Below are 26,967 nucleotides of genomic sequence, written 5' to 3' on the forward strand. Positions count from 1 at the left end.
CTGCTGCTGAGCCTGTGGCATGGAGCCAACTTGAAAGTTTTCAGGACCCCCCGCTCCAGAACGCATGATAGCCGGAAGTGCCACGGAGCCATGTTCCACTTTTCCCACCTGGTTAAACTGCTGCTGAAGAACCGTGGACCTGGCAGAAAGGATAGAGATGAAGCAATGAGGTTCCGCCACCTGTCCTGGCTGAGAAGAAAGAGCGGACACATGGATCAGGGACCTCGCCATCAGGACCACTGGTGATGGTGGTGATCAGACTGGGGGGCAGAGGTGCCGGGGTGAATATTGGGGCACCCCGAGGAACAACACAACTAAACATTTCATGTGTCCATAGAGGAACAACGTGTCCGAAAACAGAAGGAGTCCCTTACTTCTTGGGTGCAACGGAATCCTCCAGCATGGTCGATTCCTCATCTCCCTCCAAACCAAAGTGATCTTTACTCTTTTTCTGAATGAAGAGAAAACAAGACACGTTAATAGTCAGGAGGAGAAGGCGCCACAGGGTCCCCCGCGCCCCCAGCAGGCACCACAGGGTCCCCCGCGTCCCCCAGCAGGCACCACAGGGTCCCCCGCGTCCCCCAGCAGGCACCACAGGGTCCCCCGCGTCCCCCAGCAGGCACCACAGGGTCCCCCGCGTCCCCCAGCAGGCACCACAGGGTCCCCCGCGTCCCCCAGCAGGCACCACAAAATATTGAAGATAGAGGTGGAATGCAACGCTGCAGCACAATAATAAGAATTTACTTACCGATAATTCTATTTCTCATAGTCCGTAGTGGATGCTGGGGAGTCCGTAAGGACCATGGGGAATAGCGGCTCCGCAGGAGACTGGGCACAAAAGTAAAGCTTTAGGACTACCTGGTGTGCACTGGCTCCTCCCCCTATGACCCTCCTCCAAGCCTCAGTTAGGATACTGTGCCCAGACGAGCGTACACAATAAGGAAGGATCTTGAATCCCGGGTAAGACTCATACCAGCCACACCAATCACACCGTACAACCTGTGATCTAAACCAAGTTAACAGCATGATAACAGAGGAGCCTCTAGAAAAGATGGCTCACAACAATAATAACCCGATTTTTGTAACAATAACTATGTACAAGTATTGCAGACAATCCGCACTTGGGATGGGCGCCCAGCATCCACTACGGACTATGAGAAATAGAATTATCGGTAAGTAAATTCTTATTTTCTCTAACGTCCTAAGTGGATGCTGGGGACTCCGTAAGGACCATGGGGATTATACCAAAGCTCCCAAACGGGCGGGAGAGTGCGGATGACTCTGCAGCACCGAATGAGAGAACTCCAGGTCCTCCTCAGCCAGGGTATCAAATTTGTAGAATTTAGCAAACGTGTTTGCCCCGGACCAAGTAGCTGCTCGGCAAAGTTGTAAAGCCGAGACCCCTCGGGCAGCCGCCCAAGATGAGCCTACTTTCCGTGTGGAATGGGCTTTTACAGATTTTGGCTGTGGCAGGCCTGCCACAGAATGTGGAAGCTGAATTGTACTACAAATCCAACGAGCAATCGTCAGCTTAGAAGCAGGAGCACCCAGCTTGTTGGGTGCATACAGGATAAACAGCGAGTCAGATTTTCTGACTCCAGCCGTCCTGGAAACATATATTTTCAGGGCCCTGACTACGTCTAGCAACTTGGAATCCTCCAAGTCCCTAGTAGCCGCAGGCACCACAATAGGCTGGTTTAAGTGAAATGCTGAAACCACCTTAGGAAGAAATTGAGGCCGAGTCCTCAATTCTGCTCTATCCGTATGAAAAATTAGGTAAGGGCTTTTATAGGATAAAGCCGCCAATTCTGATACACGCCTGGCTGAAGCCAGGGCTAACATCATTACCACTTTCCATGTGAGATATTTTAAGTCCACAGTGGTGAGTGGTTCAAACCAATGTGATTTTAGGAATCCCAAAACTACATTGAGATCCCAAGGTGCCACTGGAGGCACAAAAGGAGGCTGTATATGCAGTACCCCCTTGACAAACGTCTGAACTTCAGGAACTGAAGCCAGTTCTTTTTGGAAGAATATTGACAGGGCCGAAATTTGAACCTTAATGGACCCTAATTTTAGGCCCATAGACAGTCCTGTTTGCAGGAAATGCAGGAAACGACCCAGTTGAAATTCCTCTGTAGGGGCCTTCCTGGCCTCACACCACGCAACATATTTACGCCAAATACGGTGATAATGTTGCACAGTTACATCCTTCCTGGCTTTGATCAGGGTAGGGATGACTTCATCCGGAATGCCTTTTTCCTTCAGGATCCGGCGTTCAACCGCCATGCCGTCAAACGCAGCCGCGGTAAGTCTTGAAACAGACATGGTCCCTGCTGGAGCAGGTCCTTTCTTAGAGGTAGAGGCCACGGGTCTTCCGTGAGCATCTCTTGAAGTTCCGGGTACCAAGTCCTTCTTGGCCAATCCGGAGCCACGAGTATAGTCTTTACTCCTCTCCTTCTTATGATTCTCAATACCTTGGGTATGAGAGGTAGAGGAGGGAACACATACACTGATCGGTACACCCACGGTGTTACCAGAGCGTCCACAGCTATTGCCTGAGGGTCCCTTGACCTGGCGCAATATCTGTCCAGTTTTTTGTTGAGGCGGGACGCCATCATGTCCACCTTTGGTTTTTCCCAACGGTTCACAATCATGTGGAAGACTTCTGGGTGAAGTCCCCACTCCCCCGGGTGGAGATCGTGTCTGCTGAGGTAGTCTGCTTCCCAGTTGTCCACTCCCGGAATGAACACTGCTGACAGTGCTATTACATGATTTTCTGCCCAGCGAAGAATCCTTGCAACTTCCGTCATTGCCCTCCTGCTTCTTGTGCCGCCCTGTCTGTTTACGTGGGCGACTGCCGTGATGTTGTCCGACTGGATCAACACCGACTGACCCTGAAGCAGAGGCCTTGCCTGACTTAGGGCATTGTAAATGGCCCTTAGTTCCAGGATATTTATGTGAAGTGACGTTTCCATGCTTGACCACAAGCCCTGGAAATTTCTTCCCTGTGTGACTGCTCCCCAGCCTCTCAGGCTGGCATCCGTGGTCACCAGGACCCAATCCTGAATGCCGAATCTGCGGCCCTCTAGGAGATGAGCACTCTGTAACCACCACAGGAGAGACACCCTTGTCCTTGGAGACAGGGTTATCCGCTGATGCATTTGAAGATGCGATCCGGACCATTTGTCCAGCAGATCCCACTGAAAAGTTCTTGCGTGGAATCTGCCCAATGGAATCGCTTCGTAAGAAGCCACCATCTTTCCCAGGACCTTTGTGCACTGATGCACTGACACCTGGCCTGGTCTTAGGAGGTTCCTGACTAGGTCGGATAACTCCCTGGCTTTCCCCTCCGGGAGAAACACCTTTTTCTGTACTGTGTCCAGAATCATCCCTAGGAACAGCAGACGTGTCGTCGGAATCAGCTGCGATTTTGGAATATTTAGAATCCAACCGTGCTGTCGTAGTACTATTTGAGATAGTGCTACTCCGACCTCTAACTGTTCTCTGGACCTTGCCCTTATCAGGAGATCGTCCAAGTAAGGGATAATTAAGACGCCTTTTCTTCGAAGAAGAATCATCATTTCGGCCATTACCTTGGTAAAGACCCGGGGTGCCGTGGACAATCCAAACGGCAGCGTCTGAAACTGATAATGACAGTTCTGTACCACAAACCTGAGGTACCCTTGGTGAGAAGGGCAAATTGGGACATGGAGGTAAGCATCCTTGATGTCCAGAGACACCATATAGTCCCCTTCTTCCAGGTTCGCTATCACTGCTCTGAGTGACTCCATCTTGAACTTGAACCTTCTTATGTAAGTGTTCAAGGATTTCAGATTTAAAATGGGTCTCACCGAGCCGTCCGGCTTCGGTACCACAAACAGCGTGGAATAATACCCCTTTCCCTGTTGTAGGAGGGGTACCTTGATTATCACCTGCTGGGAATACAGCTTGTGAATGGCTTCCAACATCGCCTCCCTGTTGGGGGGAGACGTTGGTAAAGCAGACTTCAGGAACCGGCGAGGGGGAGACGTCTCGAATTCCAATTTGTACCCCTGAGATACTACCTGCAGGATCCAGGGGTCCACTTGCGAGTGAGCCCACTGCGCGCTGAAAATCTTGAGACGGGCCCCCACCGTGCCTGAGTCCGCTTGTAAGGCCCCAGCGTCATGCTGAGGACTTGGCAGAAGCGGGGGAGGGCTTCTGTTCGTGGGAAGAGGCTGTCTGCTGCAGTCTTTTTCCCCTTCCTCTGCCCCGGGGCAGATATGAGTGGCCTTTTGCCCGCTTGCCCTTATGGGGACGAAAGGACTGAGCCTGAAAAGACGGTATCTTTTTCTGCTGCGAGGTGACTTGGGGTAGAAAGGTGGATTTCCCGGCCGTTGCCGTGGTCACCAAGTCCGATAGACCGACCCCAAAAAACTCCTCCCCTTTATACGGCAATACTTCCATATGCCGTTTGGAATCCGCATCCCCTGACCACTGTCGCGTCCATAATCCTCTTCTGGCAGAAATGGACATCGCACTTACTCTTGATGCCAGAGTGCAAATATCCCTCTGTGCATCTCGCATATATAGAAACGCATCTTTTAAACGCTCTATAGTCAATAATATATTGTCCCTGTCCAGGGTATCAATATTTTCAGTCAGGGAATCCGACCAAGCCACCCCAGCACTGCACATCCAGGCTGAGGCGATTGCTGGTCGCAGTATAATACCAGTATGTGTGTATATACTTTTTAGGACATTTTCCAGCTTCCTATCAGCTGGTTCCTTGAGGGCGGCCGTATCAGGAGACGGTAACGCCACTTGTTTTGATAAGCGTGTGAGCGCCTTATCTACCCTAGGGGGTGTTTCCCAACGCGCCCTAACCTCTGGCGGGAAAGGGTATAATGCCAATAACTTTTTAGAAACTAGCAGTTTTTTATCGGGGGAAACCCACGCTTCATCACACACCTCATTTAATTCATCTGATTCAGGAAAAACTACGGGTAGTTTTTTCACACCCCACATAATACCCTTTTTTGTGGTACTTGTAGTATCAGAAATGTTCAAAACCTCCTTCATTGCCGTGATCATGTAACGTGTAGCCCTACTGGAAAATACGTTTGTTTCTTCACCGTCGACACTGGAGTCAGTGTCCGTGTCTGTATCGACCTGATGTAACGGGCGCTTTAGAGCCCCTGACGGTGTTTGAGACGCCTGTACAGGTATTAACTGATTATCCGGCTGTCTCATGTCGTCAACTGACTTTTGTAAAGTGCTGACACTATCACGTAATTCTTTCCATAAGATCATCCAGTCAGGTGTCGACTCCCTAGAGGGTGACATCACTAACACAGGCAATTGCTCCGCCTCCACACCATTTTCCTCCTCATACATGTCGACACAACGTACCAACACACCGCACACACACAGGGAATGCTCTGATAGAGGACAGGACCCCACTAGCCCTTTGGGGAGACAGAGGGAGAGTTTGCCAGCACACACCAGAGCGCTATATATATACAGGGATAACCTTATATAAGTGTTTTTCCCTAATATAGCTGCTGTATATCTTTATATGCCAATTTAGTGCCCCCCCTCTCTTGTTTTACCCTGTTTCTGTAGTGCAGGACTGCAGGGGAGAGTCAGGGAGCCTTCCTCCAACGGAGCTGTGAGGTAAAAATGGCGCCAGTGTGCTGAGGAGATAGGCTCCGCCCCCTTTTCGGCGGCCTTTCTCCCGCTTTTTTATTGTAATTTAGGCAGGGGTTAAATACATCCATATAGCCCAGGAGCTATATGTGATGTATTTTTAGCCAAAAAAAGGTATTTCTATTGCGTCTCAGGGCGCCCCCCCCAGCGCCCTGCACCCTCAGTGACCGGAGTGTGAAGTGTGCCGAGAGCAATGGCGCACAGCTGCGGTGCTGTGCGCTACCTTAATGAAGACAGGACGTCTTCTGCCGCCGATTTTCCGGACTCTTCAGTCTTCTGGCTCTGTAAGGGGGACGGCGGCGCGGCTCCGGGACCCATCCATGGCTGGGCCTGTGATCGTCCCTCTGGAGCTAATGTCCAGTAGCCTAAGAAGCCCAATCCACTCTGCACGCAGGTGAGTTCGCTTCTTCTCCCCTTAGTCCCTCGATGCAGTGAGCCTGTTGCCAGCAGGTCTCACTGAAAGTAAAAAACCTACTTTAAACTTTTTCTCTAAGCAGCTCAGGAGAGCCCCTAGTGTGCACCCTTCTCGTTCGGGCACAAAATCTTAACTGAGGCTTGGAGGAGGGTCATAGGGGGAGGAGCCAGTGCACACCAGGTAGTCCTAAAGCTTTTTACTTTGTGCCCAGTCTCCTGCGGAGCTGCTATTCCCCATGGTCCTTACGGAGTCCCCAGCATCCACTTAGGACGTTAGAGAAAAGAAATTACCCCATAGCAACGCTGCAGATTAGGAGATTACGCCATAGCAACGATGCAGGGCATTAGGTGATTACGCCATAGCAACGATGCAGGGCATTAGGTGATTACTCCATAGCAACGATGCAGGGCATTAGGTGATTACTCCATAGCAACGATGCAGGGCATTAGGTGATTACGCCATGGCAACGCTGCAGTATATTAGGCAATTATCCTATGGCAACACTGCAGCACATTAGGTGATTAATCCATGGCAACGCTGTTGCGCTTTAGGCGATTACTCCATAGCAACGCTGCAACACATTAGGCGATTACTCCATAGCAACGCTGCAACACATTAGGCGATTACTCCATAGCAACGCTGCAACACATTAGGCGATTACTCCATAGCAACTCTGCAACACATTAGGCGATTACTCCATAGCAACGCTGCAACACATTAGGCAATTACTCCATAGCAACGCTGCAACACATTAGGCAATTACTCCATAGCAACGCTGCAACCCATTAGGTGATTACTCCATAGCAACGCTGCAACCCATTAGGCGATTACTCCATAGCAACGCTGCAGCGCTTTACGCAATTACTCCATAGCAACGCTGCAACACATTAGGCGTGTACTCCATAGCAACACTGCAGTGCATCTGTTGAATAACCTATAGCATGAGGTGATTATTAACCACAAGACAAGATGGAGGATACACCTCACATTATAACACATTATTAGCAGCACGGCGCGCGGTGACAGAATCAGGGGCTACACCGTTAGGTGGAGGTGGCTGCAGCAGAGAGGTCACCTTCTTCAGGATGATGTCTATGTATCCAGCAATGAGCTGTGCGATCTGCTCCCCTTCTGTCGTCTGCACAGAGTAATATCCGTCCTGATAGTCTCCAAAGTCCTGTGACAGAGAGAGAGATTAGAACAGGGGGAGGCGTAGAGTACGGTACAGAGGGAGGCGTAGAGTACGGTACAAGGGGAGGCGTAGAGTACGGTACAGAGGGAGGCGTAGAGTACGGTACAGAGGGAGGGGGAGGCGTAGAGTACGGTACAGAGAGAGGGGGAGGCATAGAGTACGGTACAGAGGGAGGCGTAGAGTACGGTACAGAGGGAGGCGTAGAGTACGGTACAGAGGGAGGCGTAGAGTACGGTACAGAGGGAGGCGTAGAGTACGGTACAGAGGGAGGCGTAGAGTACGGTACAGAGGGAGGCGTAGAGTGCGGTACAGAGAGAGGGGGAGACAGAGTACGGTACAGAGGGAGGCGTAGAGTACGGTACAGAGGGAGGCGTAGAGTACGGTACAGAGGGAGGCGTAGAGTACGGTACAGAGGGAGGCGTAGAGTACGGTACAGAGGGAGGCGTAGAGTACGGTACAGAGGGAGGCGTAGAGTACGGTACAGAGGGAGGCGTAGAGTACGGTACAGAGGGAGGCGTAGAGTACGGTACAGAGGGAGGCGTAGAGTACGGTACAGAGGGAGGCGTAGAGTACGGTACAGAGGGAGGCGTAGAGTACGGTACAGAGGGAGGCGTAGAGTACGGTACAGAGGGAGGCGTAGAGTACGGTACAGAGGGAGGCGTAGAGTACGGTACAGAGGGAGGCGTAGAGTACGGTACAGAGGGAGGCGTAGAGTACGGTACAGGGGGAGGCGTAGAGTACGGTACAGGGGGAGGCGTAGAGTACGGTACAGGGGGAGGCGTAGAGTACGGTACAGGGGGAGGCGTAGAGTACGGTACAGGGGGAGGCGTAGAGTACGGTACAGGGGGAGGCGTAGAGTACGGTACAGGGGGAGGCGTAGAGTACGGTACAGGGGGAGGCGTAGAGTACGGTACAGGGGGAGGCGTAGAGTACGGTACAGAGGGAGGCGTAGAGTACGGTACAGAGGGAGGCGTAGAGTACGGTACAGAGGGAGGCGTAGAGTATGGTACAGAGGGAGGCGTAGAGTACCCTGTACAGGGGGAGGCGTAGAGTACGGTACAGGGGGAGGCGTAGAGTACGGTACAGGGGGAGGCGTAGAGTACGGTACAGGGGGAGGCGTAGAGTACGGTACAGGGGGAGGCGTAGAGTACGGTACAGGGGGAGGCGTAGAGTACGGTACAGAGGGAGGCGTAGAGTACGGTACAGAGGGAGGCGTAGAGTACGGTACAGAGGGAGGCGTAGAGTACGGTGCAGAGGGAGGCGTAGAGTACGGTACAGAGGGAGGCGTAGAGTACGGTACAGAGGGAGGCGTAGAGTACGGTACAGAGGGAGGCGTAGATTACGGTACAGAGGGAGGCGTAGAGTACGGTACAGAGGGAGGCGTAGAGTACGGTACAGAGGGAAGCGTAGAGTACGGTACAGGGGGAGGCGTAGAGTACGGTACAGAGGGAGGCGTAGAGTACGGTACAGAGGGAGGCGTAGAGTACGGTACAGAGGGAGGCGTAGAGTACGGTACAGAGGGAGGCGTAGAGTACGGTACAGAGGGAGGCGTAGAGTACGGTACAGAGGGAGGCGTAGAGTACGGTACAGAGGGAGGCGTAGAGTACGGTACAGAGGGAGGCGTAGAGTGCGGTACAGAGGGAGGCGTAGAGTGCGGTACAGAGGGAGGCGTAGAGTGCGGTACAGAGGGAGGCGTAGAGTGCGGTACAGAGGGAGGCGTAGAGTGCGGTACAGAGGGAGGCGTAGATTACGGTACAGAGGGAGGCGTAGATTACGGTACAGAGGGAGGCGTAGATTACGGTACAGAGGGAGGCGTAGATTACGGTACAGAGGGAGGCGTAGAGTACGGTACAGAGGGAGGCGTAGAGTACGGTACAGAGGGAGGCGTAGAGTACGGTACAGAGGGAGGCGTAGAGTACGGTACAGAGGGAGGCGTAGAGTACGGTACAGAGGGAGGCGTAGAGTACGGTACAGAGGGAGGCGTAGAGTACGGTACAGAGGGAGGCGTAGATTACGGTACAGAGGGAGGCGTAGATTACGGTACAGAGGGAGGCGTAGATTACGGTACAGAGGGAGGCGTAGAGTACGGTAAAGAGGGAGGCGTAGAGTACGGTACAGAGGGAGGCGTAGATTACGGTACAGAGGGAGGCGTAGAGTACGGTACAGAGGGAGGCGTAGAGTACGGTACAGAGGGAGGCGTAGAGTACGGTACAGGGGGAGGCGTAGAGTACGGTACAGAGGGAGGCGTAGAGTACGGTACAGAGGGAGGCGTAGAGTACGGTACAGGGGGAGGCGACGAGTACCCTACAAATGTACAGTACAGTACAGAGGGAGGTGTACAGTACAGTATAGAGGGAGGTGTACAGTACAGTATAGAGGGAGGTGTACAGTATAGAGGGAGGTGTACAGTACATTATAGAGGGAGGTGTACAGTACAGTATAGAGGGAGGTGTACAGTACAGTACAGTATAGAGGGAAGTGTACAGTACAGTATAGAGGGAAGTGTACAGTACAGTATAGAGAGAGGCACAGGGTATAGTATAGAGGGAGGTGTACAGTATGGTATAGAGGGAAGAGTACAATACAGTACGGTACAGAGGAAGGTGTACAGTACAGTATAGAGAGAGGCACAGGGTATAGTATAGAGGGAGGTGTACAGTACAGTACAGTATAGAGGGAATTGTACAATACAGTACGGTATAGAGGGAGGTGTACAGTATAGAGGGAGGTGTACAGTATAGAGGGAGGTGTACAGTACAGTATAGAGGGAGGTGTACAGTATAGAGGGAGATGTACAGTATAGAGGGAGATGTACATTACAGTATAGAGGGATGTGTACAATACAGTACGGTATAGAGGGAGGTGTACAGTATAGAGGGAGATGTACAGTATAGAGAGAGGTGTACAGTACGGTATAGAGGGAGGTGTACAGTATAGAGGGAGGTGTACAGTATAGAGGGAGGTGTACAGTACAGTATAGAGGGAGGTGTACAGTACAGTATAGAGGGAGGTGTACAATACAGTACAGTATAGAGGGAAGTGTACAGTACAGTATAGAGGGAAGTGTACAGTACAGTATAGAGAGAGGCACAGGGTATAGTATAGAGGGAGGTGTACAGTATGGTATAGAGGGAAGAGTACAATACAGTACGGTACAGAGGAAGGTGTACAGTACAGTATAGAGAGAGGCACAGGGTATAGTATAGAGGGAGGTGTACAGTACAGTACAGTATAGAGGGAATTGTACAATACAGTACGGTATAGAGGGAGGTGTACAGTATAGAGGGAGGTGTACAGTATAGAGGGAGGTGTACAGTACAGTATAGAGGGAGGTGTACAGTACAGTATAGAGGGAGGTGTACAGTACATTACAGAGGGAGGTGTACAGTACAGTACAGAGGGAGGTGTACAGTACATTACAGAGGGAGGTGTACAGTACAGTACAGAGGGAGGTGTACAGTACAGTACAGAGGGAGGTGTACAGTACAGTACAGAGGGAGGTGTACAGTACAGAGGGAGGTGTACAGTACAGTATAGAGGGAGATGTACAGTACAGAGGGAGATGTACAGTACATAGGGAGATGTACAGTACAGAGGGAGGTGTACAGTGCAGTATAGAGGGAGGTGTACAGTACAGTATAGAGGGAGGTGTACAGTACAGTATAGAGGGAGGTGTACAGTACGGTATAGAGGGAGGTGTACAGTACGGTATAGAGGGAGGTGTACAGTATAGAGGGAGGTGTACAGTATAGAGGGAGATGTACAGTACAGAGGGAGGTGTATAGTACAGTACAGTATAGAGGGAGGTGTACAGTACAGTATAGAGGAAGGTGTACAGTACAGTAGAGAGAGCAGCACAGGGTATAGTATAGAGGGAGATATACAGTATAGAGGGAGGTGTACAATACAGTACACTATAGAGAGAGGTGTACAGTACAGAGGGAGGTGTACAGTACAGTATAGAGGGAGGTGTACAGTACAGTTTAGAGGGAGGTGTACAGTACAGTTTAGAGGGAGGTGTACAGTATAGAGGGAGATGTACAGTACATTACAGAGGGAGGTGTACAGTACATTACAGAGGGAGGCGTACAGTATAGAGGGAGATGTACAGTATAGAGTGAGGTGTACATTACAGTATAAAGGGAGGTGTACAGTACAGTCCGGTATAGAGGGAGATGTACAGTACAGAGGGAGGTGTACAGTACAGAGGTAGGTGTACCGTACAGTACAGAGGAAGGTGTACAGTACAGTGGGAGGTGTACAGTATAGTATAGAGGGAGGTGTACAGTATAGTATAGAGGGAGGTGTACAGTATAGTATAGAGGGAGGCGTACAGTACAGTATAGTGGGAGGTGTACAGTACAGTAGGTGTACAGTACAGAGGGAGGTGCACAGTATCGTATAGAGGGAGGTGTACAGTACAGTACAGTATAGAGGGAGGTGTACAGTACAGTATAGAGGGAGGTGTACAGTACAGTACAGTATAGAGGGAGGTGTACAGTACAGTACAGTATAGAGGGAGGTGTACAGTACAGTATAGAGGGAGGTGTACAGTACAGTAGAGAGAGCGGCACAGGGTATAGTATAGAGGGAGATATACAGTATAGAGGGAGGTGTACAGTACAGTATAGAGGGAGGTGTACAGTACAGTATAGAGGGAGGTCTACAGTACAGTAGAGAGCGGCACAGGGTATAGTATAGAGGGAGATATACAGTATAGAGGGAGGTGTACAGTACAGTATAGAGGGAGGTGTACAGTACAGTATAGAGGGAGGTCTACAGTACAGTAGAGAGCGGCACAGGGTATAGTATAGAGGGAGATATACAGTATAGAGGGAGGTACAGAGTACAGTATAGAGGGAGGTGTACAGTACAGTATAGAGGGAGGTGTACAGTACAGTATAGAGGGAGGTGTACAATACAGTACAGTATAGAGGGAAGTGTACAGTACAGTATAGAGGGAAGTGTACAGTACAGTATAGAGAGAGGCACAGGGTATAGTATAGAGGGAGGTGTACAGTATGGTATAGAGGGAAGAGTACAATACAGTACGGTACAGAGGAAGGTGTACAGTACAGTATAGAGAGAGGCACAGGGTATAGTATAGAGGGAGGTGTACAGTACAGTATAGAGGGAATTGTACAATACAGTACGGTATAGAGGGAGGTGTACAGTATAGAGGGAGGTGTACAGTATAGAGGGAGGTGTACAGTACAGTATAGAGGGAGGTGTACAGTATAGAGGGAGATGTACAGTATAGAGGGAGGTGTACATTACAGTATAGAGGGATGTGTACAATACAGTACGGTATAGAGGGAGGTGTACAGTATAGAGGGAGATGTACAGTATAGAGAGAGGTGTACAGTACGGTATAGAGGGAGGTGTACAGTATAGAGGGAGGTGTACAGTACAGTATAGAGGGAGGTGTACAGTACAGTATAGAGGGAGGTGTACAGTACATTACAGAGGGAGGTGTACAGTACATTACAGAGGGAGGTGTACAGTACATTACAGAGGGAGGTGTACAGTACATTACAGAGGGAGGTGTACAGTACATTACAGAGGGAGGTGTACAGTACAGTACAGAGGGAGGTGTACAGTACAGTACAGAGGGAGGTGTACAGTACAGAGGGAGGTGTACAGTACAGTACAGAGGGAGATGTACAGTACAGAGGGAGATGTACAGTACAGAGGGAGATGTACAGTACAGAGGGAGGTGTACAGTACAGTATAGAGGGAGGTGTACAGTACAGTATAGAGGGAGGTGTACAGTAGAGAGAGCAGCACAGGGTATAGTATAGAGGGAGATATACAGTATAGAGGGAGGTGTACAATACAGTACAATATAGAGGGAGGTGTACAGTACAGAGGGAGGTGTACAGTACAGTATAGAGGGAGGTGTACAGTACAGTTTAGAGGAAGGTGTACAGTACAGTTTAGAGGGAGGTGTACAGTACAGTATAGAGGGAGATGTACAGTACATTACAGAGGGAGGTGTACAGTACATTACAGAGGGAGGCGTACAGTATAGAGGGAGGCGTACAGTATAGAGGGAGATGTACAGTATAGAGTGAGGTGTACATTACAGTATAAAGGGAGGTGTACAGTACAGTCCGGTATAGAGGGAGATGTACAGTACAGAGGGAGGTGTACAGTACAGAGGTAGGTGTACAGTACAGTACAGAGGAAGGTGTACAGTACAGTGGGAGGTGTACAGTATAGTATAGAGGGAGGTGTACAGTATAGTATAGAGGGAGGCGTACAGTATAGTATAGAGGGAGGCGTACAGTACAGTATAGTATAGAGGGAGGTGTACAGTAGGTGTACAGTACAGAGGGAGGTGCACAGTATAGTATAGAGGGAGGTGTACAGTACAGAGGGAGGTGTACAGTATAGTATAGAGGGGGTGTACAGTACAGTATAGAGGGAGGTGTACAGTACAGTACAGAGGGAGGTGTACAGTACAGTATAGAGGGGGTGTACAGTACAGTAGAGGGGGTGTACAGTACAGTACAGTATAGAGGGAGGTGTACAGTATAGAAGGAGGTGTACAGTATAGTACAGTATAGAAGGCGGTGTACAGTACAGTATAGTATAGAGGGAGATGTATAGTATAGAGGGAGGTGTACAGTATAGTATAGAGGGGGGTGTACAGTACAGAGGGGGGTGTACAGTACAGAGGGGGGTGTACAGTACAGCAGGAGGTGTACAGTATAGTACAGTATAGAAGGCGGTGTACAGTACAGTATAGTATAGAGGGAGATGTACAGTACAGAGGGAGGTGTACAGTATTGAGGGGGTGTACAGTACAGTATAGAAGGAGGTGTACAGTATAGAAGGAGGTGTACAGTATAGAGGGAGGTGTACAGTACAGTATAGAGGGAGGTGTACAGTATAGTATAGAGGGAGATGTACAGTACAGAGGGAGGTGTACAGTACAGTATAGTGGGAGGTGTACAGTATAGAGGGAGGTGTACAGTACAGTATAGGAGGTGTACAGTACAGTACAGTATAGGAGGTGTACAGTACAGTATAGTATAGAGGGGGATGTACAGTACAGAGGGAGGTGTACAGTACAGAGGGAGGTGTACAGTACAGAGGGAGATGTACAGTACAGTATAGAGGGAGGTCTACAGTACAGTATAGAGGGAGGTGTACAGTACAGTATAGAGGAAGGTGTACAGTACAGTAGAGAGAGCGGCACAGGGTATAGTATAGAGGGAGATATACAGTATAGAGGGACGTACAGAGTACAGTATAGAGGGAGGTGTACAGTACAGTACAGAGGGAGGTGTACAGTATAGAGGGAGGTGTACAGTACAGTACAGAGGGAGATGTACAGTACAGTATAGAGGGAGATGTACAGTACAGTATAGTATAGAGGGAGATGTACAGTACAGAGGGAGGTGTACAGTACAGTACAGAGGGAGATGTACAGTACAGTATAAAGGGAGGTGTACAGTACAGTATAGAGGGAGGTGTACAGTACAGTATAGAGGGAGGTGTACAATACAGTATAGAGGGAGGTGTACATTACAGTATAGAGGGAGGTGTACAGTACAGTAGAGAGCGGCACAGGGTATAGAACAGAGGGAGATATACAGTATAGAGGGAGGTACAGAGTACAGTATAGAGGGAGGTGTACAGTACAGTAGAGAGAGTGGCACAGGGAATAGTATAGAGGGAGATATACAGTATAGAGGGACGTACAGAGTACAGTATAGAGGGAGGTGTACAGTACAGTACAGTATAGAGGGAGGTGTACAGTACAGTACAGAGGGAGGTGTACAGTACAGTATAGAGGGAGGTGTACAGTACAGTATAGAGGGAGGTGTACAGTATAGTATAGAGGGAGGTGTACAGTACAGAGGGAGGTGTACAGTACAGTACAGAGGGAGATGTACAGTACAGTATAGAGGGAGGTGTACAGTACAGGGGGAGGTGTACAGTATAGTATAGAGGAAGGTGTACAGCACAGTATAGAGGGAGGTGTACAGTATAGAGGGAGGTGTACATTACAGTATAGAGGGAGGTGTACAGTACAGTAGAGAGAGTGGCACATGGTATAGAATAGTGGGAGATATACAGTATAGAGGGAGGTACAGAGTACAGTATAGAGGGAGGTATACATTACAGTATAGAGGGAGGTGTACAGTACAGTATAGAGGGAGGTGTACAGTACAGTATAGAGGGAGGTGTACAGTACAGTATAGAGGGAGGTGTACAGTACAGAAGAGAGAGCGGCACAGGGAATAGTATAGAGGGAGATATACAGTATAGAGGGACGTACAGAGTACAGTATAGAGGGAGGTGTACAGTACAGTATAGAGGGAGGTGTACAGTACAGTACAGAGGGAGGTGTACAGTACAGTATAGAGGGAGATGTACAGTACAGTATAGAGGGAGGTACAAAGTACAGTATAGAGGGAGGTACAAAGTACAGTATAGAGGGGAATGTACAGTATAGAGGGAGGTGTACATTACAGTATAGAGGGAGGTGTACATTACAGTATAGAGGGAGGTGTACATTACAGTATAGAGGGAGGTGTACATTACAGTATAGAGGGAGGTGTACATTACAGTATAGAGGGAGGTGTACAGTACAGTATAGAGGGAGGTGTACAGTACAGTATAGAGGGAGGTGTACAGTACAGTATAGAGGGAGGTGCACAGTACAGTATAGAGGGAGGTGCACAGTACAGTATAGAGGGAGGAGCACAGTACAGTATAGAGGGAGGTGTACATTACAGTATAGAGGGAGGTGTACATTACAGTATAGAGGGAGGTACAAAGTACAGTATAGAGGGAGGTACAAAGTACAGTATAGAGGGGAATGTACAGTATAGAGGGAGGTGTACATTACAGTATAGAGGGAGGTGTACATTACAGTATAGAGGGAGGTACAGAGTACAGTATAGAGGGAGGTGTACAGTACAGTATAGAGGGAGGTGCACAGTACAGTATAGAGGGAGGTGCACAGTACAGTATAGAGGGAGGTGCACAGTACAGTACAGAGGGAGGTGTACAGTACAGTACAGAGGGAGGTGTACAGTACAGTATAGAGGGAGATGTACAGTATAGAGGGAGGTGTACAGTACAGTATAGAGGGAGGTGTACAGTACAGTATAGAGGGAGGTACAAAGTACAGTATAGAGGGAGGTGTACAGTATAGAGGGAGGTGTACAGTATAGAGGGAGGTGTACAGTACAGTATAGAGGGAGGTGTACAGTACAGTATAGAGGGAGGTGTACAGTATAGAGGGAGGTGTACAGTACAGTATAGAGGGAGGTGTACAGTACAGTATAGAGGGAGGTGTACAGTACAGTATAGAGGGAGGTGTACAGTACAGTATAGAGGGAGGTGTACAGTACAGTATAGAGGGAGGTGTACAGTATAGAGGGAGGTGTACAGTACAGTATAGAGGGAGGTGTACAGTATAGAGGGAGGTGTACAGTACAGTATAGAGGGAGGTGTACAGTACAGTATAGAGGGAGGTGTACAGTACAGTATAGAGGGAGGTGTACATTACAGTATAGAGGGAGGTGTACATTACAGTATAGAGGGAGGTGTACATTACAGTATAGAGGGAGGTGTACAGAGTACAGTATAGAGGGAGGTGTACAGAGTACAGTATAGAGGGAGGTGTACAGAGTACAGTATAGAGGGAGGTGTACAGTATAGTATAGAGGGAGGTGTACAGTACAGTATAGTATAGAGGGAGGTGTACAGTACAGTATAGAGGTAGATGTACAGTACAGTATAGAGGGAGGAGTACAGTACAGTATAGAGGGAGGAGTACAGTACAGTATAGAGGGAGGTGTACAGTACAGTATAGAGGGAGGTGTACAGTATAGTATAGAGGGAGGTGTACAGTATAGTATAGAGGGAGGTGTACAGTATAGTATAGAGGGAGGTGTACAGTATAGTATAGAGGGAGGTGTACAGTATAGTATAGAGGGAGGTGTACAGTATAGTATAGAGGGAGGTGTACAGTACAGTATAGAGGTAGATGTACAGTACAGTATAGAGGGAGGTGTACAGTACAGTATAGAGGGAGGAGTACAGTACAGTATAGAGGGAGGTGTACATAACAGTATAGAGGGAGGTGTACATTACAGTATAGAGGGAGGTGTACATTACAGTATAGAGGGAGGTACAAAGTACAGTATAGAGGGAGGTACAGAGTACAGTATAGAGGGAGGTAGTGAGAACTAGGCCAGTGGGCACACACACCAAGGTGAAGCTCTTTGGGGAAGCTGCCCAGCGCTTGATGTTGGTGAGGTTCCACTCCTGGATCACCTCCTTGGTCTTCTCATCCACTCGCATGACATATTCCTTGGTGATACCCAGAAGTCGTGGAACCAGCTTGTTCTTACCTTTCATTTTCTCCTGGAAGAAGACACGACATGGCAGCAGAATGACAAATTGTGGCACATGACTCTAATATCTACCTGTCCCGAAGGAGAAGCAGAGACAAAAGACAAAAGGCTCTGAGGGGTTTAATCATTGTATTTTTGAGCCAGCAGCTATAGCAATATGTACGAAACATGGCTCATCACACAGACGCTACACCAATGTGGGTGATTTACTGGAGCACCCCCCATTACTGCTGTATTCTGGTGCTCAGCACTGGCACACAGAGAGGAGCACCACCCATTACTGCTGTATTCTGGTGCTCTGCACTGGCACATAGAGAGGAGCACCCCCCATTACTGCTGTATTCTGGTGCTCTGCACTGGCACATAGAGAGGAGCACCCCCCATTACTGCTGTATTCTGGTGCTCAGCACTGGCACATAGAGAGGAGCACCCCCCCATTACTGCTGTATTCTAGTGCTCAGCACTGGCACATAGAGAGGAGCACCCCCCATTACTGCTGTATTCTGGTGCTCTGCACTGGCACATAGAGAGGAGCACCCCCCATTACTGCTGTATTCTGGTGCTCAGCACTGGCACATAGAGAGGAGCACCCCCCCCATTACTGCTGTATTCTAGTGCTCAGCACTGGCACATAGAGAGGAGCACCCCCCATTACTGCTGTATTCTAGTGCTCAGCACTGGCACACAGAGAGGAGCACCCCCCATTACTGCTGTATTCTGGTGCTCTGCACTGGCACATAGAGAGGAGCACCCCCCCATTACTGCTGTATTCTAGTGCTCAGCACTGGCACACAGAGAGGAGCACCCCCCATTACTGCTGTATTCTGGTGCTCTGCACTGGCACATAGAGAGGAGCACCCCCCCATTACTGCTGTATTCTGGTGCTCAGCACTGGCACATAGAGAGGAGCACCCCCCCCATTACTGCTGTATTCTAGTGCTCGGCACTGGCACATAGAGAGGAGCACCCCCCATTACTGCTGTATTCTGGTGCTCAGCACTGGCACATAGAGAGGAGCACCCCCCCATTACTGCTGTATTCTAGTGCTCGGCACTGGCACATAGAGAGGAGCACCACCATTACTGCTGTATTCTGGTGCTCTGCACTGGCACACAGAGAGGAGCACCCCCCATTACTGCTGTATTCTGGTGCTCTGCACTGGCACATAGAGAGGAGAACCCCCCCATTACTGCTGTATTCTAGTGCTCAGCACTGGCACATAGAGAGGAGCACCCCCCATTACTGCTGTATTCTGGTGCTCTGCACTGGCACACAGAGAGGAGCACCCCCCATTACTGCTGTATTCTGGTGCTCTGCACTGGCACATAGAGAGGAGCACCCCCCATTACTGCTGTATTCTGGTGCTCAGCACTGGCACATAGAGAGGAGCACCCCCCCATTACTGCTGTATTCTAGTGCTCAGCACTGGCACATAGAGAGGAGCACCCCCCATTACTGCTGTATTCTAGTGCTCAGCACTGGCACACAGAGAGGAGCACCCCCCATTACTGCTGTATTCTGGTGCTCTGCACTGGCACATAGAGAGGAGCACCCCCCCCATTACTGCTGTATTCTAGTGCTCAGCACTGGCACATAGAGAGGAGCACCCCCCATTACTGCTGTATTCTGGTGCTCTGCACTGGCACATAGAGAGGAGCAGCACCCATTACTGCTGTATTCTGGTGCTCTGCACTGGCACATAGAGAGGAGCACCCCCCCCCCCCCCCCATTACTGCTGTATTCTAGTGCTCAGCACTGGCACATAGAGAGGAGCACCCCCCATTACTGCTGTATTCTGGTGCTCTGCACTGGCACATAGAGAGGAGCACCCCCCCATTACTGCTGTATTCTAGTGCTCAGCACTGGCACACAGAGAGGAGCACCCCCCATTACTGCTGTATTCTGGTGCTCTGCACTGGCACATAGAGAGGAGCACCCCCCCATTACTGCTGTATTCTGGTGCTCAGCACTGGCACATAGAGAGGAGCACCCCCCCATTACTGCTGTATTCTAGTGCTCGGCACTGGCACATAGAGAGGAGCACCCCCCATTACTGCTGTATTCTGGTGCTCAGCACTGGCACATAGAGAGGAGCACCCCCCCATTACTGCTGTATTCTAGTGCTCGGCACTGGCACATAGAGAGGAGCACCACCATTACTGCTGTATTCTGGTGCTCTGCACTGGCACATAGAGAGGAGCACCACCCATTACTGCTGTATTCTAGTGCTCGGCACTGGCACATAGAGAGGAGCACCACCATTACTGCTGTATACTGGTGCTCTGCACTGGCACATAGAGAGGAGCACCCCCCCATTACTGCTGTATTCTGGTGCTCTGCACTGGCACATAGAGAGGAGCAGCACCCATTACTGCTGTATTCTAGTGCTCGGCACTGGCACATAGAGAGGAGCACCCCCCATTACTGCTGTATCCTGGTGCTCTGCACTGGCACATAGAGAGGAGCAGCACCCATTACTACTGTATTCTGGTGCTCGGCACTGGCACATAGAGAGGAGCACCCCCCATTACTGCTGTATTCTGGTGCTCGGCACTGGCACATAGAGAGGAGCACCCCCCATTACTGCTGTATCCTGGTGCTCTGCACTGGCACATAGAGAGGAGCAGCACCCATTACTACTGTATTTTGGTGCTCGGCACTGGCACATAGAGAGGAGCACCCCCCATTACTGCTGTATTCTGGTGCTCAGCACTGGCACATAGAGAGAAGCACCCCCCATTACTGCTGTATTCTAGTGCTCGGCACTGGCACATAGAGAGGAGCACCCCCCATTACTGCTGTATTCTGGTGCTCAGCACTGGCACATAGAGAGGAGCACCCCCCAATTACTGCTGTATTCTAGTGCTCGGCACTGGCACATAGAGAGGAGCACCACCATTACTGCTGTATTCTGGTGCTCTGCACTGGCACATAGAGAGGAGCACCACCCATTACTGCTGTATTCTAGTGCTCGGCACTGGCACATAGAGAGGAGCACCCCCCATTACTGCTGTATCCTGGTGCTCTGCACTGGCACATAGAGAGGAGCAGCACCCATTACTACTGTATTCTGGTGCTCGGCACTGGCACATAGAGAGGAGCACCCCCCATTACTGCTGTATTCTGGTGCTCGGCACTGGCACATAGAGAGGAGCACCCCCCATTACTGCTGTATCCTGGTGCTCTGCACTGGCACATAGAGAGGAGCAGCACCCATTACTACTGTATTTTGGTGCTCGGCACTGGCACATAGAGAGGAGCACCCCCCATTACTGCTGTATTCTGGTGCTCAGCACTGGCACATAGAGAGGAGCACCCCCCATTACTGCTGTATTCTGGTGCTCTGTACTGGCACATAGAGAGGAGCACCCCCCATTACTGCTGTATTCTGGTGCTCTGCACTGGCACATAGAGAGGAGCACCCCCCATTACTGCTGTATCCTGGTGCTCTGCACTGGCACATAGAGAGGAGCAGCACCCATTACTGCTGTATTCTGGTGCTCTGCACTGGCACATAGAGAGGAGCACCCCCCATTACTGCTGTATCCTGGTGCTCTGCACTGGCACATAGAGAGGAGTAGCACCCATTACTGCTGTATTCTGGTGCTCTGCACTGGCACATAGAGAGGAGCACCCCCCCATTACTGCTGTATTATGGTGCTCTGCACTGGCACATAGAGAGGAGCAGCACCCATTACTGCTGTATTCTGGTGCTCTGCACTGGCACATAGAGAGGAGCAGCACCCATTACTACTGTATTCTGGAGCTCTGCACTGGCACATAGAGAGGAGCACCCCCCATTACTGCTGTATCCTGGTGCTCTGCACTGGCACATAGAGAGGAGCACCCCCCCATTACTGCTGTATTCTGGTGCTCAGCACTGGCACATAGAGAGGAGCAGCACCCATTACTGCTGTATTCTGGTGCTCTGCACTGGCACATAGAGAGGAGCACCCCCCATTACTGCTGTATCCTGGTGCTCTGCACTGGCACATAGGGAGGAGCACCCCCCATTACTGCTGTATCCTGGTGCTCTGCACTGGCACATAGAGAGGAGCAGCACCCATTACTGCTGTATTTTGGTGCTCTGCACTGGCACATAGAGAGGAGCACCCCCCCCATTACTGCTGTATTCTGGTGCTCTGCACTGGCACATATAGAGGAGCAGCACCCATTACTGCTGTATTCTGGTGCTCTGCACTGGCACATAGAGAGGAGCAGCACCCATTACTACTGTATTCTGGAGCTCTGCACTGGCACATAGAGAGGAGCACCCCCCATTACTGCTGTATCCTGGTGCTCTGCACTGGCACATAGGGAGGAGCACCCCCCATTACTGCTGTATCCTGGTGCTCTGCACTGGCACATAGAGAGGAGCAGCACCCATTACTGCTGTATTCTGGTGCTCTGCACTGGCACATAGAGAGGAGCACCCCCCATTACTGCTGTATCCTGGTGCTCTGCACTGGCACATAGAGAGGAGCAGCACCCATTACTGCTGTATTTTGGTGCTCTGCACTGGCACATAGAGAGGAGCACCCCCCCCATTACTGCTGTATTCTGGTGCTCTGCACTGGCACATAGAGAGGAGCACCCCCCATTACTGCTGTATCCTGGTGCTCTGCACTGGCACATAGAGAGGAGCACCCCCCATTACTGCTGTATCCTGGTGCTCGGCACTGGCACATAGAGAGGAGCACCCCCCATTACTGCTGTATCCTGGTGCTCTGCACTGGCACATAGAGAGGAGCACCACAATTACTGCTGTATTCTGGTGCTCGGCACTGGCACATAGAGAGGAGCACCCCCCATTACTGCTGTATCCTGGTGCTCTGCACTGGCATATAGAGAGGAGCAGCACCCATTACTGCTGTATTCTAGTGCTCGGCACTGGCAAATAGAGAGGAGCACCTCCCATTACTGCTGTATTCTGGTGCTCTGCACTGGCACATAGAGAGGAGCACCCCCCATTACTGCTGTATTCTGGTGCTCAGCACTGGCACATAGAGAGGAGCACCCCCCATTACTGCTGTATTCTGGTGCTCAGCACTGGCACATAGAGAGGAGCACCTCCCATTACTGCTGTATTCTAGTGCTCTGCACTGGCACATAGAGAGCAGCACCCCCCATTACTGCTGTATCCTGGTGCTCTGCACTGGCACATAGAGAGGAGCAGCACCCATTACTGCTGTATTCTGGTGCTCAGCACTGGCACATAGAGAGGAGCACCCCCCATTACTGCTGTATCCTGGTGCTCGGCACTGGCACATAGAGAGGAGCACCACCATTACTGCTGTATTCTGGCGCTCGGCACTGGCACATAGAGAGGAGCACCCCCCATTACTGCTGTATTCTGGTGCTCTGCACTGGCACATAGAGAGGAGCACCTCCCATTACTGCTGTATTCTGGTGCTCGGCACTGGCACATAGAGAGGAGCACCACCATTACTGCTGTATTCTGGCGCTCGGCACTGGCACATAGAGAGGAGCACCCCCCATTACTGCTGTATCCTGGTGCTCAGCACTGGCACATAGAGAGGAGCACCCCCCATTACTGCTGTATTCTAGTGCTCTGTACTGGCACATAGAGAGGAGCAGCACCCATTACTGCTGTATTCTGGTGCTCTGCACTGGCACATAGAGAGGAGCACCCCCCATTACTGCTGTATCCTGGTGCTCAGCACTGGCACATAGAGAGGAGCACCCCCCATTACTGCTGTATCCTGGTGCTCTGCACTGGCACATAGAGAGGAGCAGCACCCATTACTGCTGTATTCTGGTGCTCAGCACTGGCACATAGAGAGGAGCACCCCCCATTACTGCTGTATCCTGGTGCTCTGCACTGGCACATAGAGAGGAGCACCACCCATTACTGCTGTATTCTGGTGCTCAGCACTGGCACATAGAGAGGAGCACCACCATTACTGCTGTATTCTGGTGCTCGGCACTGGCACATAGAGAGGAGCACCCCCCATTACTGCTGTATTCTGGTGCTCTGCACTGGCACAGAGAGAGGAGCACCCCCCATTACTGCTGTATTCTAGTGCTCTGCACTGGCACAAAGAGAGGAGCACCCCCCCATTACTGCTGTATTCTGGTGCTCTGCACTGGCACAGAGAGAGGAGCAAAACCCATTACTGCTGTATTCTGGTGCTCTGCACTGGCACAGAGAGAGGAGCACCCCCCATTACTGCTGTATTCTAGTGCTCTGCACTGGCACATAGAGAGGAGCAGCACCCATTACTGCTGTATTCTGGTGCTCTGCACTGGCACATAGAGAGGAGCACCACCATTACTGCTGTATTCTGGTGCTCAGCACTGGCACATAGAGAGGAGCACCTCCCATTACTGCTGTATTCTGGTGCTCTGCACTGGCACATAGAGAGGAGCAGCACCCATTACTGCTGTATTCTGGTGCTCGGCACTGGCACATAGAGCGGAGCAGCACCCATTACTGCTGTATTCTGGTGCTCGGCACTGGCACATAGAGAGGAGCACCACCATTACTGCTGTATTCTGGTGCTCAGCACTGGCACATAGAGAGGAGCACACCTCCCATTACTGCTGTATTCTGGTGCTCTGCACTGGCACATATAGAGGAGCAGCACCCATTACTGCTGTATTCTGGTGCTCGGCACTGGCACATAGAGAGGAGCACCCCCCATTACTGCTGTATCCTGGTGCTCTGCACTGGCACATAGAGAGGAGCAGCACCCATTACTGCTGTATTCTGGTGCTCTGCACTGGCACATATAGAGGAGCACCCCCCATTACTGCTGTATCCTGGTGCTCTGCACTGGCACATAGAGAGGAGCACCCCCCATTACTGCTGTATTCTGGTGCTCGGCACTGGCACATAGAGAGGAGCACCCCCCATTACTGCTGTATCCTGGTGCTCTGCACTGGCACAGAGAAAGGAGCAGCACCCATTACTGCTGTATTCTGGTGCTCTGCCCTGGCACATAGAAAGGAGCAGCACCCATTACTGCTGTATTCTGGTGCTCTGCACTGGCACATAGAGATGAGCACCTCCCATTACTGCTGTATTCTGGTGCTCTGCACTGGCACATAGAAAGGAGCAGCACCCATTACTGCTGTATTCTGGTGCTCTGCACTGGCACATAGAGAGGAGCACCCCCCATTACTGCTGTATTCTGGTGCTCTGTACTGGCACATAGAGAGGAGCAAAACCCATTACTGCTGTATTCTGGTGCTCGGCACTGGCACATAGAGAGGAGCACCCCCCATTACTGCTGTATCCTGGTGCTCTGCACTGGCACATAGAGAGGAGCAGCACCCATTACTGCTGTATTCTGGTGCTCGGCACTGGCACATAGAGAGGAGCACCCCCCATTACTGCTGTATTCTGGTGCTCAGCACTGGCACATAGAGAGGAGCACCCCCCATTACTGCTGTATTCTGGTGCTCAGCACTGGCACATAGAGAGGAGCACCTCCCATTACTGCTGTATTCTGGTGCTCTGCACTGGCACATAGAGAGGAGCACCTCCCATTACTGCTGTATTCTGGTGCTCTGCACTGGCACATAGAGAGGAGCACCCCCCATTACTGCTGTATTCTGGTGCTCTGCACTGGCACATAGAGAGGAGCAGCACCCATTACTGCTGTATTCTGGTGCTCTGCACTGGCACATATAGAGGAGCACCCCCCATTACTGCTGTATCCTGGTGCTCTGCACTGGCACATAGAGAGGAGCAGCACCCATTACTGCTGTATTCTGGTGCTCTGCACTGGCACAGAGAGAGGAGCACCCCCCATTACTGCTGTATTCTAGTGCTCTGCACTGGCACATAGAGAGGAGCAGCACCCATTACTGCTGTATTCTGGTGCTCAGCACTGGCACATAGAGAGGAGCACCCCCCATTACTGCTGTATTCTGGTGCTCTGCACTGGCACATAGAGAGGAGCAGCACCCATTACTGCTGTATTCTGGTGCTCTGCACTGGCACATAGAGAGGAGCACCCCCCATTACTGCTGTATTCTGGTGCTCTGCACTGGCACATAGAGAGGAGCACCCCCATTACTGCTGTATTCTGGTGCTCTGCACTGGCATATAGAGAGGAGCACCCCCATTACTGCTGTATTCTGGTGCTCTGCACTGGCACATAGAGAGGAGCACCCCCCATTACTGCTGTATTCTGGTGCTCTGCACTGGCACATAGAGAGGAGCACCCCCCATTACTGCTGTATTCTGGTGCTCGGCACTGGCACATAGAGAGGAGCACCTCCCATTACTGCTGTATTCTGGTGCTCTGCACTGGCACATAGAGAGGAGCACCCCCCATTACTGCTGTATTCTGGTGCTCTGCACTGGCACAGAGAGGAGCACCCCCATAACTGCTGTATTCTGGTGCTCTGCACTGGCATATAGAGAGGAGCACCCCCATTACTGCTGTATTCTGGTGCTCTGCACTGGCACATAGAGAGGAGCACCCCACATTACTGCTGTATTCTGGTGCTCTGCACTGGCACATAGAGAGGAGCACCCCCCATTACTGCTGTATTCTGGTGCTCGGCACTGGCACATAGAGAGGAGCACCCCCCATTACTGCTGTATTCTGGTGCTCTGCACTGGCACATAGAGAGGAGCACCCCCATTACTGCTGTATTCTGGTGCTCTGCACTGGCATATAGAGAGGAGCACCCCCATTACTGCTGTATTCTGGTGCTCTGCACTGGCACATAGAGAGGAGCACCCCCCATTACTGCTGTATCCTGGTGCTCTGCACTGGCACATAGAGAGGAGCAGCACCCATTACTGCTGTATTCTGGTGCTCTGCACTGGCACATAGAGAGGAGCACCCCCCATTACTGCTGTATTCTGGTGCTCGGCACTGGCATATAGAGAGGAGCACCACCATTACTGCTGTATTCTGGTGCTCTGCACTGGCACATAGAGAGGAGCACCCCCCATTACTGCTGTATTCTGGTGCTCTGCACTGGCACATAGAGAGGAGCACCCCCCCATTACTGCTGTATTCTAGTGCTCAGCACTGGCACATAGAGAGGAGCACCACCATTACTGCTGTATCCTGGTGCTCTGCACTGGCACATAGAGAGGAGCACCACCATTACTGCTGTATCCTGGTGCTCTGCACTGGCACATAGAGAGGAGCACCCCCCATTACTGCTGTATTCTGGTGCTCTGCACTGGCACATAGAGAGGAGCACCCCCCATTACTGCTGTATTCTGGTGCTCTGCACTGGCACATAGAGAGGAGCACCCCCCCATTACTGCTGTATTCTAGTGCTCAGCACTGGCACACAGA

General features: G+C 50.9%; 1 protein-coding gene across 1 annotated transcript in view; it reads right to left on the bottom strand.

Annotated features, from left to right (window-relative positions):
• Positions 1-26,967, bottom strand: part of TLN1 (talin 1) — a 367,391-nt gene that overhangs the window by 195,236 nt on the left and 145,188 nt on the right. Inside the window, exons 10-13 of the mRNA XM_063957473.1 lie at positions 17,532-17,687; positions 7,182-7,283; positions 375-451; positions 1-139 (exon numbers count right to left, since the gene is read on the bottom strand). The exon at positions 1-139 is cut by the window's left edge and continues 31 nt beyond it. Coding sequence (XP_063813543.1) covers positions 1-139; positions 375-451; positions 7,182-7,283; positions 17,532-17,687 — 474 coding nt within the window. The remainder of the gene's footprint in view (positions 140-374; positions 452-7,181; positions 7,284-17,531; positions 17,688-26,967) is intronic.

Source organism: Pseudophryne corroboree, chromosome 1 (genome assembly GCF_028390025.1).
Source record: "Pseudophryne corroboree isolate aPseCor3 chromosome 1, aPseCor3.hap2, whole genome shotgun sequence".
NCBI classification, from domain to species: domain Eukaryota; kingdom Metazoa; phylum Chordata; class Amphibia; order Anura; family Myobatrachidae; genus Pseudophryne; species Pseudophryne corroboree.